Source organism: Solanum dulcamara, chromosome 5 (genome assembly GCF_947179165.1).
Source record: "Solanum dulcamara chromosome 5, daSolDulc1.2, whole genome shotgun sequence".
NCBI classification, from domain to species: domain Eukaryota; kingdom Viridiplantae; phylum Streptophyta; class Magnoliopsida; order Solanales; family Solanaceae; genus Solanum; species Solanum dulcamara.
The window spans coordinates 68,567,680-68,585,100 of record NC_077241.1 but is presented as its reverse complement, the minus strand read 5'-3'; the positions used below and the strand labels follow the sequence as shown (position 1 = coordinate 68,585,100).

The 17,421-nt window shown below is 34.7% G+C and overlaps 1 protein-coding gene across 2 annotated transcripts; it reads left to right on the top strand.

The window, feature by feature from the left end:
* The first annotated feature begins 769 nt into the window (after positions 1–769).
* Positions 770–16,436, top strand: LOC129889486 (uncharacterized). Of its 2 annotated transcripts, none has more exons than XM_055964794.1 (19): positions 770–891; positions 3,814–3,937; positions 4,082–4,309; positions 6,085–6,171; positions 6,454–6,543; positions 6,633–6,759; positions 6,858–6,958; positions 9,026–9,194; positions 9,435–9,556; positions 10,677–10,805; positions 10,879–10,977; positions 11,065–11,122; positions 11,206–11,281; positions 11,362–11,491; positions 12,292–12,449; positions 13,551–13,623; positions 13,890–14,084; positions 14,440–14,533; positions 15,286–16,436. In XM_055964794.1, the coding sequence occupies exons 2-19, from the start codon at positions 3,863–3,865 to the stop codon at positions 16,143–16,145; spliced, it is 2,871 nt and encodes a 956-aa protein (XP_055820769.1). In that variant the 5' UTR covers positions 770–891; positions 3,814–3,862; the 3' UTR covers positions 16,146–16,436. The 2 variants fall into 2 exon arrangements, with proteins under 2 accessions (XP_055820769.1, XP_055820770.1); XM_055964795.1 differs by having other exon boundaries at positions 883–972.
* The last annotated feature ends 985 nt before the right edge of the window (positions 16,437–17,421 follow it).

The window sequence follows — 17,421 nt, the reverse complement described above, 5'->3', positions numbered from 1 at the left end:
TATACGCGTCTATACTCTTTGCAAATTGAACACATAACATGCGTAGCACCAAAACAAGAACACGTACTAGCTATTCAAAGATTTGATGAAGACCCATTAATTTGTGTGTGAATGGATCGAATGTAAGACACGTAGTTTTTTTTTTTTAATTTTATCTTATTTGTAGGATTTATATTTACAAGATATAAAAATTAATTTACCCTATATTTAATAATAAATCTGATTGAGTAATTTTATATGTTTTTTAAATTGAGTTATTTCATTATATAAAATAAAATCAAATAATTTTGTTACATAATTTCTCGTAAAAGCTAGTTTTTTTGAGATTAGAAATGTACATAAGTCGGTTTGTTTTGTTTTTTACATTAAAAAATTACTAAATTAATTATGTCAGTTTATTAAACCTATAAATCAAATCAAACCAATCTAACATCGATTTTTTCGATTCCAATTTCAGTCATTTCTTGGAGTTCTCGATGGAAATGTTGTTCCTTATTCTTGAATAAATAAAATTGGAAAAATTAAAATGTACAATGAATTCTTCAAAATACTGTCTTAGTAAAACATAATAAAATATTAAAAGTTATAAATAAATTTAAAAATACTTACAAAATATAAATTTATATATATATTATATCGATTTAATATCAAACCAAATTAAGAATGATCCTGGACCAAAAGAAAAATAGTCCAAATAAACGTGCCATTTTTCAAATGAGAAAGCATTATTTTTATTTGTAAGGAAAAGCAGTTACGATAGATACAATTTAACAAATTAGTAGGTACAATTTAATATATATTTCACTCTCAAAAGCTGGTGATAGCCAAATAGCATTAACCGAAAGTGAAGCCTATAGATTTTTCTTCGTAAACGACGTCGGCACCGAAGAGGTCCGTCTTTTTCTTCTTCACCTTTGCTATTTTTCCCCCAATTTTTGTGTTCAATCGAGACTCTCTTTGGATCTTAATCAGGTTTTCCTTGCAAAATTCTATCTTTTTAATATAAAATTAGTGTTGCTCTTATCATATGAAAATTGAGTTTTTGTTTTTTTGATGATGATGGATTATTCATTTCCCAGGTGGTTTTTTTGGGGTTTATACAAGTTATTGGCTTTGTCTCAGTTAATTAATTGGTGCTTGATAAAATTAATCTATTTATGTAGTACTATTGTTAATTGTATGCAGTAGAAAGAGTAAAGGAAATGTATTGCTAATCTCCGTAAGTCTTTTTTTATATAAATGAATGGTTTGCAAGTTCGCTTATGATATGGAATTTCTATGGAAAGCTTGGATTTTGTTTTACTTCTTCATGTCTTCTTTGGTTGATATTGATGTTTATTTGTGAAATTTGGTTGTTTCATTAAGAAATTATTTTTGTAACTAGAGCATTCGACGTGTTGTAGCATTCCTTTATGCCCTTCTTGTGGTTTGGAAGCAAAGGACAAAACTTGCATGTTAACTTAGCATTTGTGACTGCTTGAGTGTATTGTACAAAGTTCTCATGAGAACTGACTTATGAGAACTTGCATGCTGAAATTCTTCATTTTTATTGATAACTGTGGTGTCTGGGTCAACTTGCGTGGACCTCGACTAATTCCATGAGTACTTGCTACCTCTCCCAACACAGGTTTGGACAGATGGGAACTGCAATTATTTCATTTTGAGTTCTACAATTATTAGTTCATAGGCTGTAGTTTGGGGGGGGGGGACTGAAAGACGAAAAAATACAGAGAAATACAAAGGTACTATTCAAATTTCAGTGTCACGCTTAGCTTAATCAAAGATGTCATTTGCATATATTTCTCCATTCTTCAGCAGCATTTTACCTTGAAAGAGGCTAAGAGCATGTAAACTCTCCTTTCCTGAAGTTACAGTGGGACTTCGTTACAGACTTCGAGGTGCTTATAATATGACCTTTACTTAAGTGATTACCATAATCAAATTAGAGAATTTGACGGAAATGAATCGTATCAGTCAAGAAGTAGTATTGTTTCTACATAAGCTACTGCTGCGGCAGGAAAAGGCACAGAAGTGAAGCCCTTCATCAAGAAGAAAAGGAAAAAAATAAAGTCAGGTGAGGTTGGTCCTTTGCTTCTCATGTGAACAATGTGGAAGGAGATAAATAGAAGAATATTTGAAGGAATTGGGAACTCTTGTGTAGATGTTACTGGACAATCTTCATTCTTCATATAGTTTTGGAGTACATAGTATATATGATATGCCGATATGGTCCCAATAAGTATTGGTGATTGGATGATTTTTGTATAGAATATGTCCGCTTATAGGCGTATTTGTTTCTTGTTTACACTATATATGCAGGGTCTTTTCTCGATATATATTAGTCAAAATATTTGCTATTTTGGAAAAAGTGTTGTCAGTGTGGAGTGTCTGTTGGGGTTCTAAGCAGAAGGTACAACTAAAACACTTGTGTAGTTGATAAAGGCACAAAGAAGGAGAATACTTAAAACATATAGGTAATGCAAATGAATAACTATATGGCCGAAGAAATTGACATATCTGCAGTGGAATGAAAGAAATGAAGCAAAAGTAATCAATTAATTTCGAAAACTGTTTAAATTTATGTTTTTAATGCCAAGGCCCAATTTTAAGTTTTTAATCTCCTAAATTTTGTTCCTACTCATTGGCACTTTTATTCAAGATATTTTCTTAACAATTGATATACTAGTTTTCCAGCTATGTTGATCTTCTTTTGATAACCAAAAAACTCCTTGTAAACTAGCTGACCGAACCTAGTTGGTCCACATGTTAGAAAATTGAAGGGGTATGGGTGTGTCCCTATATCCTTCTCTCACTTAAATGTTAGGTTGGTTATCAGTGGTAGTATTCAAGCTTGTGACGTGCGTCCTATGCGCACATTGAACTGTATTTAGTGTTTGGTGTTACTCTTTCTAACGTAGAGCCTGTGGTCAATGAGGCTCACACCTTAATGTCTTGTTGCTTGCACTAAAGTGCAGCTTAGGAGAATTGAGGCAATCACTATGTACAGCAGTGAACTTTAGGGCTTAATCACCTAAATCAAGCTTTTAACAACACTGGCTACAAAAGCAACAATATGGTTTTGTGCTTGTGCGCGGACGTGTTCACTTGACGTGGAAACTAAGAAAGAAATTTCTCTGACATGAGCTAAATATGTATTACACACCAAAATACCCTTAATGTTTAGTGACTTTTATATGCCATTTTTCTGTAATAGCATGCCATTAAAGGAAAAATGAGAATGGTAAGATTAAGGAGTTTATAAATAAAGAAAACCAGTCTTAGGAAAAGAAGAAAAAGGGAAGAGTGTCGTACAAAATAGAATGGAGGGGTTACCTGCATGATGATTCTTCTCATATCTGCATGAAAACATTTACTTGCAATTTCTCCTGTACTATGGATTGGTCTTTTACCAAATGAGACCACAGGTATGAGTAATCTGGTTTAAGTATGTGTGTTAATATCTATAGGAAAGAATGTGCATAAACTAAGTTTTTATTGTTAGGAGATGATTCGTTTACTTGTATGCATGCCAGTCTGTTGCTTGTTTCTTCTTGCTTTTTCTTTTTTCCATTGGGTTGGGAGAGGGGTTGCTGTATTTTGATGTACCTCCCACTATTGACACTACATTGGTAGACATCAGACTAACATATATTCTGTTAGTTTACCATTGAGCAAGTATTTCTGAACTGAAGTCTTCATAACTGTTTATAGTCTGTTAGCTTACCATTGAGCCATTATTTTGGAACTGAATTCTTCATAACTGTTTTTGGATCCTTGAACTGCCACTGTTCATGCTGGTCTCCCTTCTTGCAGATCTATAACTTCTTAGATAGAAATACATTTCTCAACCAGGCTCCAATCAATGGGATGGGGAAACATCTACAAGAGGCGTGTGAAAGTTTTTGCTGTAGCTGTTATCATTTACTTTGATTACAAGGTATGATTTATGTTGCGTAGCTGCTAGCTTACTAATGTTAATGTCATATCTGAAAGTTAAAAGATGAAAAACTGGCCTTTTTCATCTTATTTCCTTTTACTAAGCAGACTGAAGAACTTATTAACACTACTGTGTGATGTGAAGGCTTTACAGCAGAGAGAAAAATGGGCAAACAAGTCAAAGAAAGCCTCTCTATGGGAGAAAGCTCATGAACGCAATGCTAAACGTGTTCTTAATTTAATAGTAGAGCTAGAAGGTTTGTGGGTGAAACTTGGACAGTACCTATCCACACGTGCTGATGTACTGCCAGAGGCTTATACATACCTTTTGAAGCAATTACAGGACTCTCTTCCTCCCCGCTCTTTAAAAGAGGTAACTTTGGTTAACTTTATCAAAGGAAGTTCAACAATGGATTGTTTGCAATAACAATCCTATTGCTAGTGATTGCGTTCTATATTTTAGTCATTTGCTAGAACTGTTATCATCTAGAGAAAATACATTTTCAGGAACCATTTAAAATCTCTTGAAATTGATTGTTTGTATCTTATGCATTAGACATGGAGGTATTAGTTTGGTACTTCTCTCAGACTATTTGCAATGATGATTCAGAGAGCTTTAACTGGTGATTTGGATCTGATGAGTCAAAGTTGTAGGTTTTATTTCCTCCTTTTCAGGATTCCTCCTTCATTCATTTGTTTTCTCCTTGCACTCTATTTGAGGGGTTCTTTTTTATTGGGGTTTGGAAGAGGGGTGGTGTGGTGGTAGTCTCCAGTTAAATAATTTGTACATTGAGAATTGAGATTTGAGTTGGTTTTATGGATGTGCAGTTTCATGAAATGTTCTCATATGAGGATTATATCAAAGATGACCTGAATAGCTTTTTATGGTTGAGTGAGAAACATCATGAAGGTTCTCTTAAGATTCTTTTGCACAAAAAAAGAGTGGTTTGCACATCCTGACTCATGTGTTCTGTTTGTTGTGTGTCTGAGAGGGTACAATTTGTAGGGGAGAGAGAGAGGTAAAAGAGTGGAGTCTGTATTTGATCATATTTAAAGACAATCTTTTAATTGGGCTTTTTATAACATGACCAAGAAGACCGACCAAGTTAGCTATTAATCATCGAAGCACCTCAGGTTACGTTGATGTGAAAAGATGTGCTAATAACTCCCATGAATTCATTTACTTATGATTCATACTGTGGTGCATCTGTGACGTAAGCTTGAGAACCAAAGGTATGCAGGGAAATCTATTCTACTTTTGCTTGGGTTTTGCTTTAATAGTAAGTATTTTCTGGAAATAATTTTCTTGTTTTAGTATTTTGACATGATTTCTCCTCATTTCTTTGATTAGCATATTTTTACAGGGTACTTCCCTATCTGAAAACCTCAAATTTGTTTTCCTATATAGCCTCTTCTCCAGAACCCTTCTCCCCTAGCCGAAACCTACCGAGAAAAATCTGCTCCATGTGGTTTTATTTCTCAACTTTGTAATCACTTACATGCATGTCTTCCAGCGTCCACATTTGATTGGAAGTGAAAGTTTAAAGGAACCAAAAATGATTATGGGAGACAACAATTCGTCAATTACAAGAAGATGATATTCCTTTGCTGTGTGAAGGCACAAATTAAACCTGTATGCCATAGTGGAGCGAAAAGCACCGATCCATCATCCTCTTATTAGGGAATAGGGACAATTGTTGCTCTTGAACTGTCCTTGCTAGACAAAACCATGTCAAAAGTAGCTCAGTAGAAATATCTAGCTTGCCCCTAAGGGAACTCTTAGTGATTAGTAAGCATTAGAGCTTTACATTTTTGTGGTGCCTTTTAAATCCTTTAAATATTTGTCTCTACTTATCTCCTATATCATTCAGATTTTCATTTTTATGACATAATCTTGGGATGCCAAATTTGCTTTAGCAGGAAAATTATCTAGATTTCTTTGCTCTTAGAGCACTGTATATCTCTATACTTTTGCTAATAAAATCATACAAGGCATCTGCAGAAGTTCAACTCATGTTTATGCAGTGTGATATCTAAACATTCATCGGACTGATAGAAAGAATATCTAATATTCATCAGATCGATAAAAGGAATATCTAAACACTCATCAGATAAATGTTACTAATTAAATGAATTGTTTTTCCCCAGGTATGCCAAACCATAGAAAAAGAGTTGGGGAAGACCATGGATGATCTATTCTTGAATTTTGACAAAGTACCTCTGGCAACAGCCTCAGTAAGTGTCTGAACTAAAAAGCTAGGTGCAGAGTAGAAACAAGGATTTCCAACTAGGCAGTTTAGCAGTAATTTAGTCACTGATTTCCTACCTTCACATTAATATCTATAGTTATTTCTTTCAGCTATATTAGAAGTACCCATAGATGTGGGATATAATACAGGAAGTTGGTGTGAGCTATAAGAAACAATGGTGGTCCTAACATTAGCTTTTAGTTTTCCTATGTTCATGACATGAGACTTAGAAGTTATCCTAATTACTTTCAACATCACCTTTCCGCAGATAGCTCAAGTTCATCGTGCAACTTTGAGTGATGGTCAGGAAGTTGTTGTCAAAGTTCAGCATGATGGCATAAAAGCTGTTATACTGGAGGTTGTTTATACTAGAGGCAAAGATTCTTTTGCTGTGTGAATATAGAGTAATGAAAAATAATAGTTTCATTTACGCAAATTCTTTTTCAGGACCTGAAAAATGCCAAGTCAATAGTTGATTGGATAGCATGGGCGGAACCGCAGTATAATTTCCACCCCATGATAGATGAATGGTGCAAAGAATCACCTAAAGAACTAGATTTCAATCACGAGGCTGGTATTTTTCAAGTAGTCAAATTAATTTACTTAATGTTTCAGCACTGTTTTCTTCTGTATCATGTTTGTTAAGCTTTCTTCTTCTTCTCGATTTGGCAGAGAACACCCAAAAGGTTTCAAGAAATCTCCACTGTAACAAAAGTTGTGATGATAGTAAGCCTGCTAATCATGTGGACGTACTAATTCCTGAAGTCATTCAAGTATGTTCCTCTAGTATGTAGTAAAAGGGAATAGATAATTGAATGATCATTGTTTATTCTGTGATACATGACAGGGTATATAAAGGATGATACCCTAACTACAATCCGTATAAGTCTCAACTATTCTCCTTATCTGAAACAGAGTCCTAAGATTAGAAAACAAGTAAATTAGGCTACCCCAACTTGTTTTTTTAGCTTATAAGTTGTTTTCAGATTATAAGTTGCTTAAAATAAGTTAAGTCAAACAGGCACGAAAACATCTGTCTTGCAACAGTAAGAGGGACTTTACCAAGGTTCATATGGATGGAGGGGAATTTTACCAACTTGTTTGGGACTGATACATAGTTGTTGTAAGGATCTTGTGAAGGTTCTTGGTGAACTGTAGTCATCATTGCATCCAGTGTTGAGAAAAACAAACGCTTCCTCACTTGAGGCGATGAAGCGAAGCAAAGTGAGGTGTCGGGCTTTTTCAGTGTGAGGCAAGGTTGAAGAAGCGCAAAGCAACGAAGCCCTAAAGTGATCGTTTTCATTTAGTTTTTATTTTTAAAAGTGAATTTTCAGAAGAAAAAGAAAGGAACAGACATTTTAAGACAAAAGAAGTTCTTGTTACTGTCTTCTTCTTCTTCCTTGTTTTTGATGACCGAAACAATGTATACAAGTGGGACTCGAACCCCTGACCTTAAGTGGAACAATTAGACACTTGACCAGTGATCTAACAGCTGGAGGTTTTCTTCCTTCTTTTTCTTTTTGGTTTTGCTGTTGTGTCTGCATCTGCTTCAGTGCCTACTGCCACCATTCCTGGGTCTTTTATGAAGATTTCTAGTGTTTTTTTCCACTTTGTCAATAATAATATAATCAGTTTATTTGATACTATTTTATTAGTATTTATATAAATACTGTTTAAAGGTTGTGTTTGAGTAAAAAAATCAGTTTATTTAATTGATCTTTTAATATTATATAATTTGATACTTTATTCAGTTAGTTTAATAGTACAAAATCGGAATTTTTTGTATCTTGAGGCATAGCAAGGACACTGTCCTTAAGGATATTTCATTGGACTAGGTTTATCCTCGGGATTCAACAAGCCTTCTTTTAACAAAGAGGGAGCAGGAACAACAAAATTTAAATAACAAATCCATCTAGCCCGGAAAGGAAATAAGTGAAAAGGTAATTAAAAATCTGTGGAAGAATGATCACGAGTAGAAGAATTAGGCATGAGGAGGAATTTATTGAAGAGACCCCGCTTCCCCTTCCAATCCACTTCCAAAATTTCAGACCACAAACAATGTATATTTTTATTAACTTAGTAACCTGCTTATACTATTTTGATCTTGAAATGACATGTCTTCTGCAGTATATTCACTTTCATTTGTTTCAACCTTTAGTTGAATGTACATCTTTAACTCCATTATATTTACATTTGCAGCTTGCTTTTTTGTCTAAGGCCATATGAGAATAGTTTCTGATTGGCTCCTATTTCTTTTTTCCAGTTGTTAATACTCCGTGGGAGAAGTGTTTCCAAAGATCCGTCTTTTTCAAATGCATATAAATAGTTTCATAATTTTTCTGGCTACCATTAATACTCTACTTTCTTTTCTTGGTTAGTACCAGGCTGCTTTGTTTATTAATATAAAGTAATGCTTGCTTACCTTTTCACCAAAAAAGATGCTGAAATAATTTATGGTAGTATTAGTTTATGGATTACTTCAGAAAGGTTTAGGCAAAGTTGTAATCGCTTGAATCTCTCATCCGTTACTTCTGTCCATGGATTCTGAGATATCTTCATTCCTTTTTCCAATAACATTCTTTTTCAATGATAAGGTAAGGTAGTTTTGTTGATATAACGGTACCAAGCTGGTACTTGCATAAATTACAAAAGTCTGGGAGCAGTCACCTTGCTTTATTACTTCATTAGAGAATCCAAGAATTCCAAAAGTTGAGCTGGACACTCTAGCAAACTGCTCTTATACCAGAAATGCAATTTCGTATACAATTATACTTTAAAACAGACGAGAGTTGCTTTTCTCCATCCATAACGTGTTTATAGGGGATTGCTTGAAATTGCAGTCTACTGAAAAGGTGCTCATACTTGAGTATATGGACGGTGTTCGTCTGAATGATGCTGAATCACTTCAAGCCTTGGGAGTAGACAAGCAAAAACTTGTCGAAGAAATTACACGTGCATATGCACACCAAATTTATGTTGATGGATTTTTTAATGGAGACCCTCATCCAGGTACACCTCCATTCGTTTTTAGCTCGCTATGGATGAGTCACTGTCTTCATATTAATTATTTTAGCATGTTGACGTGTTTTTGTTGTATGCTGCCTGTCAAGACTTCCTTTTTTTCTTTGTACCTCACTATGATTCTACCAAAGCTACAGCATTTCTTCCTGCTAATTATGCTGAATACATGTTTCCAACTCTTAATAGTGTTTCACTCTGTTGAAAATTCTCTTGGGTTGTCAAAAATAGGAAATTTTCTGGTGAGCAAGGAACCACCTCATCGCCCAATTTTGTTGGATTTTGGACTCACAAAGCTACTGTCAAGCTCCTTGAAACAAGCTCTTGCGAAGATGTTTCTGGCAGCTGCAGAGGTTTGTCCAGTTCCTTTAACATCCAATGAGGACTGTATATACTTGTAATGATGTATTCAATGGATTTATTGATGCAGGCATGTCATCAAGGCCTATCCGGCTAACTGCTGTCATACTTCATGACCAAGTCATATTAGTTGATCTTTTTGCAAATTTATTAAACCATGGTAAAGAGAATCGTTACCTAATAAAGTTTTGTTGAAGATAGCAGGTCACAGAGAAGAAAAAACTGATACTCACACATTCCGCTGTAATATTTTTATGCATATCTAGATCATCATATTAGCAAGGATGCATTGAACACGAAACACACACTTATAGGGCTTGTACACTTGCACCACAAAAAATACATTTTGCATAGAGGAGAAGGCACATATTGGTTTTTAGATCATACAGAACACCTATCAGATCTACCGAGGATACTGCCTCCTCTACAAAATGTGAAGAGTTTTATTCCTAATATAGACTTTTATGCCACAATTATTTTTCATAGGTGGGAAACAAAGCGAGCCCTAACAGTAGTCAACTGGTTTAGAAGTATTATTCTGATATGCCATGAATAAGTACCTAACAACATTAACTCCTTAGTGTGACCATGTCATAGTGTCACAAGCACTATACTCGTGTATCAAACCTGTGTGTCAGCAGTTAACCTTTTAGTCTTTTACCAAGTGTGAACGGTCAACCTATTAGTAATATTCAACATTCTATTTTCCAGCTGCACCTCCCATTTCCTCTAACCTTGCTGATATCCTGGCATCAGAAAAAGGATAATTGCTTAGAACCTTTCTATATGTGTCATAGTTTGATTTATATTGTATAGAGTGCTAAAATCCAGCTAACAGATTATGAGCCCCGTTACTTAGTTGTATTTCTGTTTAATAATCTTGCAGGACAAAGTTATAAGAATAAAGCATATACAATTATATCATCCAAGTAGTATCTGTTTTCTCATCTTGTTGTTATTCTCATAGAGTTAGCTGTAATCTCTTTTCGAAGACCTGTTGGCCTCTCCTATTCCAACGACAAATTTATGCTTTTTTTCTATATAATCAACAAAATGTTGTTATTGTTTCTCTACCAATTTTCCATTTAAAAATTGAGATACCACTTCTTGCAGGGGGACCATGTAGCACTTTTGGCTGCATTTGCAGAGATGGGACTCAAGTTTCGCCTTGACGTACCGGAACAGGCTATGGAGGTTACTTCTGTGTTCTTCCGTTCTTCTACGCCTGCCAATGAAGCTCTTGTAAGCCTTCTCTTCTTAGTTGGTTATATCTATCCAATTTCCCTCGTCTGACTTATCTCTCAATATGATGAAGGAAAGTATGAAAATGTTATCTGAGCAAAGGTCAAAAAATTTCAAGGTTATACAAGAAAAGATGAAACTCAATGAGAAGGAAGTGAAACGCTTTAATCCTGTAAGCTAATAACTTTTTTCAATCACTATTGACTGAATTATTAACCTCTGACTTTAATGATTCTGAAGCAGCTGACCATTTTTTTAGGTTGATGCTTTTCCTAGTGATATTGTTATATTCGGGAGGGTTCTTAATCTTCTTAGAGGTTTGTGATGAATTTTCTCTTTTATCTCTTCTCTGTATCATCTAAGTGCAAAAACTGACTCAGTTGTTGTCGGTGATACTCAGGGCTTTCTGCAACAATGAATGTGCGCATAGTCTATGTAGATATCATGCGACCTTTTGCTGAATCTGTGCTCCAATGGTTAGCTCTGTTTTGTGCTTATTTTACATAATATCAGCGGATGCATTGCTCACTAAGTATCTGTTTGCCAACTTGTACAGCAACTTAAATAAAGGGCCATCTTTGAATCCACGATGGATCTATGACACCCCAATTCATTCTGATGTTGAAGCCAAACTAAGGCAGCTTTTGGTTGAGCTTGGGAATGCTGAGAAAATACTTGGAATCCAGGTACATACTCATAATTACCATGTTTTTGCAGTCTGATTATCCTGCCACCTTGCTTCCCTTCCCAATGGCTTTGGACACAACTCTTCCTTGCAGGGGCAGCCAATACTATTGGTGCTGTGGATACAATTTCTTGCCACAGAAAAAAAGTAAAGGGTTTTTCGTCAAGATAAGTCTTTGATTGAAACACTCAATCAAAGATAATTAAAATTTAATATAGAGTACGGAGTACCTTTTCAATTGGGGGTTGGCGTATAGGTAAGATGTACCTTGAAACAAAGAGAAAGCACAAAATAAATACAGAAAATGGAGCAATCAGTTACTGTGTATATCAATTGGACATTTTACAATTCTGAGAGATGAGATGAGTGAAAAGAGCACTGGAAATGTCTGTGTGAGCCATGTGGATGCTTCGGATAGAAAAGGACATAAGTTAGTCATTGCAGTTATTGAATTGTTCTGAGAGTTCTTTAAGTGAATTAGTAATGGATAGTATTTTGTCAAACTCTGTAGTGCTTTTAATTGAATATGTACTCAACTCTTATAGAAGTGTAGGTTTTTATTCAATGTTTCATTTGGGTTTCTGATATTATATTGGGACTTATCAACTTAGAATAGGCTGTTGTTTTCCATCTCTCTTCTAATGAAGTGATTTAACGATCCTAGCTGCAGGGATTAGTCATACTGCTGCTAAATGTTCTACTATAGAAATGTCTCTCCAATTAAGTTGGTCTATAGATTTGGCGATTTGTTCCTGGGTCTCACTGATTCAAGCTTGCTCATTATTTTCTGTGTATTTCAAGGTATGTGCCTACAAAGATGGAGAAGTGATCATTGATACTGCTGCTGGGGTACTTGGAAAATATGATCCTCGACCGGTCCAACCCGATAGTTTATTCTCTGTTTTTTCAGTAACAAAGGGAATCTGTGCTGGACTGGTGCACTGGCTGGTTGATAATGGGTATGTGATGCTAGTAAGCTCAATATCTACTCTGGATGTCCTATTTTTCTGTCCTCTGGCTATGAAATACAGAAGTTTCTAAATCATTTAAACCAATGAAGAAGAGTGTTCTATTTTTCTCCAATAATAAATAAATAAAGGCATATACTGCAACTATGGTGAAAAAATAAAAATAACGAAATTTTCTTGATACAGAATGCTATTTATTATTTAATTACTTATTGAGATGGTGACCGATGAGTTTTCGACTTCTTCTGATGCTATTAGTCAGGATGTAATGTTTCTACCATTGATCTCTGTGCTAGTGCTCTCTATCATTTTGCCCCTTTGGGGTTAATATAATTTTTTCCTCTACTTACCACATGAATTTTTGCAATATCCCCAGCTTTATTTAGGATTTGCTGAATCTTAAAATTATCCATCATCCATGTGATATATTCCTTGTTAACTGTTAAGCCGTTGTAAACTGTTCATGTATTCCAGTCTTGGAGTATTCTGTGCAGAAGAAGCGACCATACAGAAATAGCAATGCCACTCCGCTCTATGCCTTATTTACTTATTTTTCCTTAATGCGATAAAGTGAGGGAAATATTGGTCAGACCTAGAAAGATCTTGCAAGGACCATTAAATGTCTCAAAGCTCTTTTTACATCTTTATTTTTTCACTTACCAAGAAAGTTAATTCTTTTTTAAGGGTTGCCTACAATTGAGCTATGTTATTATTTCTTCATACTTGCACATCAGTGGGAGTTTATTTCTCGATATGTCCTTACATTAGAAGCCAGGTTCCTGGTAAATCAAAATTTGATGGTATGCACCTCGTGTTGCTTGGGATGGAAACACCTTCGCTTATACTTCCATTTTAAAAATACTGATTCAAACTTTAAGAGCTTCAAGGTAGATATATCTTTGATTCATCTGATAATGCTTTTGATCTTTTCCATACTTCTCTTGTAATCCTACTCTTTCCTTTAATGTGTCTTGCTCGTTTTGAAGTTTTAAGAGGTACCGATGTCTCCGAGGTATTTTGTGCTCTAGCTTTATTTATGATACAAAATTTGAACTTTTGCAATTAACCAATGAGAACATTTTATCTAAACAGAAAACTGAAGCTTGAGGACAATATTGCAAATATATGGCCCGAATTTGGATCAAATGGAAAAGACCAAATAAAGGTATATGAAGATTTGATATAACCTCATTAGAAATTTTGTTTTACTACAATCTTGTTTCTGACCTCTCTTAGTGAGTGGATGATCAAAGAAGAAAAATGTGATAAAATTAACACTGTTAATTGTTAACTTCATTCTTTTATCAGAAAATATTCAAATTTACATGCAGAAAGCAACACCAAGAATTGGGAATACCAATTTCTTAGTCCTCATTATTTATTGTTTTACATTCCAACTAGTTCAGTTTGAGTGCATGTTAATTTTGGCAGGTTTATCATGTTCTTAACCATACCTCTGGTTTACATAATGCCATGAGTGATATTAATCAAGAAGACCCTTTTTTGATGACCGATTGGGATGAATGTTTAAAGCGAATTGCCATGTCTGCTCCAGAAACTGCACCAGGTCATGAGCAGCTGTATCATTATTTGTCTTTTGGCTGGTTATGTGGAGGCATTATTGAGGTAATGTTGCATTTCATGTTTTCTGATCAAATTTTATGACGGCAATGTATTGCTCATTATTTTTGTCATGACCCTTAAAAATCAACTGAAGTATGCAAAGCTAAAATGTTATTGTACTATGTTTAATTTCAATGTTGAAGGGAAGTTCCCAACTATGCTCCATGTTTATGGTCACGGTAGGAGTATGGGGGTGGGTTTATTGCAGAAAGATCCTCACAGTAGCTCTTAGTGGCTCCTCTTTTGAATTTAAAATGAATTCTTGTAGTGGAGCATCTGTACAGAAACATGTATCTACCAGTATATTTTAAAATCTTGGCATGCTTTGAGGCATTTATCTATTGTCATTTCAATACAGAGAGCATCAGGAAGAAGATTTCAAGAACTCCTAGAAGAAGTTTTTGTTCGCCCTTTAAAGATTGATGGCGAGCTCTATGTTGGAATTCCTCCAGGCATGACCAGTGTCTACTTTTTTAGCATTTCCTTATCCCTCCTGTTGCTCTTGGCTGTCAATTGAGTCAGTTTTGCTTATTCAATCTCTTTAGCTATTTGCTGATTGACATTTTAGAAAACAATATGTCATAGTTTCTAGGGTCCTCGGCAGTTGATAACTAATCTAACCACACGGGATATACTATTAACCATAGGTAATACTTCCGAACAATGACAGTTTAGGATTCGTTTCTTTTCTTGGTTAAGAAACTTATAGAAACATGATTAGAAAATCCTTAATGTACACAGCACATTTTTTGAGATACTTAAAGAGTAGATCTCTGTAACTCGTAAATGAGATCTTCCCTTGATCTAGTGATGATAATTTGTCGACCTTTAAAATAGCTTGTCTTAGTCAAGGACCAAGTCAAAGTTCTGGAAGCAAGTGACAGCCTTGCTTTACACATTTAAATGAGCTTACCACTCCAACATGCTTTTCTGATACTAAAAAAGATATAGTAGAAAATTTTAATTCCAATGTTCTCCATATTCAGATCCCACCCAGCATATGCAATCGCCGTTCTTTGAGGGTAGGGGATGGGTAGATAGATCCTGAAGGGTTTTGTTGTATAGCATGGTTTGATCAATCTCTTCGAAGCTATAAGCATAAGCTGCAAGCATAGCACTCTCTCTCTCTCTCTCTCACACACACACACACACACACACTCTGTTAAACCATTTGACAGTTGACACCTAAAATTCCCTATTGCAGGTGTGGAATCTCGACTTGCAACACTTACAATAGATATGAGTGATCTCACCAAGTTGTCAAATGTCGGCAACCGTTCAGATCTTCCAACCACCTTCCAGCCGCAGCAGATGGCTCAACTTGCAACTACTTTACCTGCAATATTTAACTCACTCTATGCTCGCCGTGCTATTATACCTGCTGCCAATGGACATTGCTCAGCCCGTGCCCTAGCCCGCTATTACGCTGCACTCGCGGAGGGTGGGAAAGTTCCTCCACCTCATCATTCTTCCATGCCAACCTTAGGAAGCCACCCACACATTCCGAAGTTCCCTTCTCAGCAGACTGTTAAGAAGCAAAAATCTCGAAAGAAAACTGGTTTAAATGATGATGGTCCTGGACCGACTCAAAATCGCAATTCATCCACTCAGAATAGTTCTGGATGTGATGGCAAAGGTAGTGTTTATATCCAGATTCCCAGCGACAATAGCTGCAGTATTGGTGATATGTCAAGTGATAACCGGAATATCAATCTCTTCGATAACCCAAGAGTTCATGATGCTTTCATGGGAGTTGGAGAATATGAAAACTTAACCTACCCCAACGGGATGTTTGGGCTTGGATTTAAAAGGAGTTGCTCAACAAACGAGGAACTTATTGGCTTCGGGCATTCAGGTATTGGTGGATCCACTGGTTTTTGTAACATCAAGCATAAGTTTGCAATGGCGGTAACTCTCAATAAGATGTCATTTGGAACTGTGACTGCAAAAATAATTCACTTGATATGTTCTGAGCTTAACATTCCAGTTCCAGAGGAAATTTCCAGACTTGTTGAGACTGGATCTACTAGTCAGTTGGAAATAGGTAAACCACTGATTAACTGACAAATTTTCACTCCAATTTTGTCAATGCAAGTGTATCTATCATGACTAGATCATCCAGACAAAAGAAAACCATTGTATACTTGACAATACAAGTTGAAAGTTATATTATTTACCATAATAGGGAAGTTTTACATACTTTACAAGTGTTTATAAATCCAAGATCAAACACATGACAATAATTTAAATCCCTTGTTTTAAGTTAGATATGGTTGTGTGTATAACTTTCTACCTCTCAACTCTAGTCAAGTTTTTAATTGATCTCAATGAGATTTGATTATATGGATGTTATAACATACATTCTTGGAAGTGAACTGATGAAATTTCTTTTAGATTGTTAATTTATGGGTAAAGTAATGAAAAAGATAAACGTTTGATTGAAGCTGCTGGTTGATGGCAAAACTCATAAAATGTTATTTGTTGAATCTAGAAAAATTTCATTCATTTTTTTATTTAATATAATTACATTACCAATCAATATTTTATTGGGGATCCTCCTATCAAGTACTCCCTATGTGGCATATTAAAAGAACGTCTTACTAAAAATATTTGTTTCATGTTATTTGATCACTTATTAAATCAGGATAGAAATAATTAAATTTTCATTTTACACTTACAATTAATATGCTTTGAAAGTTTAAACAAATTTTAAAGATTCAATTTTTTTTTCAAGAGGCTAATTAATATGTGCAAAGGATAAAATAATAAAGTTGATCAATCTATTAATAATTTCTTAATCCTTTAATATTTTGTTCAGTACACTTTTTTTAATTTTTATATATTTAATGCACACTTTATTTAGTATTATGCTATGTATTGTTAAGAGTGTGCATCGATTGATTCGTTTCGGGTTTAGGTATTATTGATTCGTTTTATCGGTTTTGAAATATGCTAAATCAATCACAAAACAATAAAATATTTTTTTATCGGTTTTCAATTTATCAGTTTTGGTCCTTAACAGTTCGGTTTTTAGTTTAACCAATAAATAAATGCTCATAAAATAATTATATGACTTCTCCAATAATTTGGCGCGATAAAATAATAATATAACTTTACGGAATGCTCATAAAATAAAAATAATAATGACTAGCATGAAAAGAACTGTACAAGTGCAATACAAATAAAAAAATTAGGATAATAATGTGAATTGAAGGCTAAAGGGCAAAGGTAATAACCAATAATGTATTGATATTAATATTAGTAATATTTATTTAGAGGTAAAGTAATAAATTACTATTGTCTTAATGAGTTATCGGTTTATAAATAACCAAATATTAAA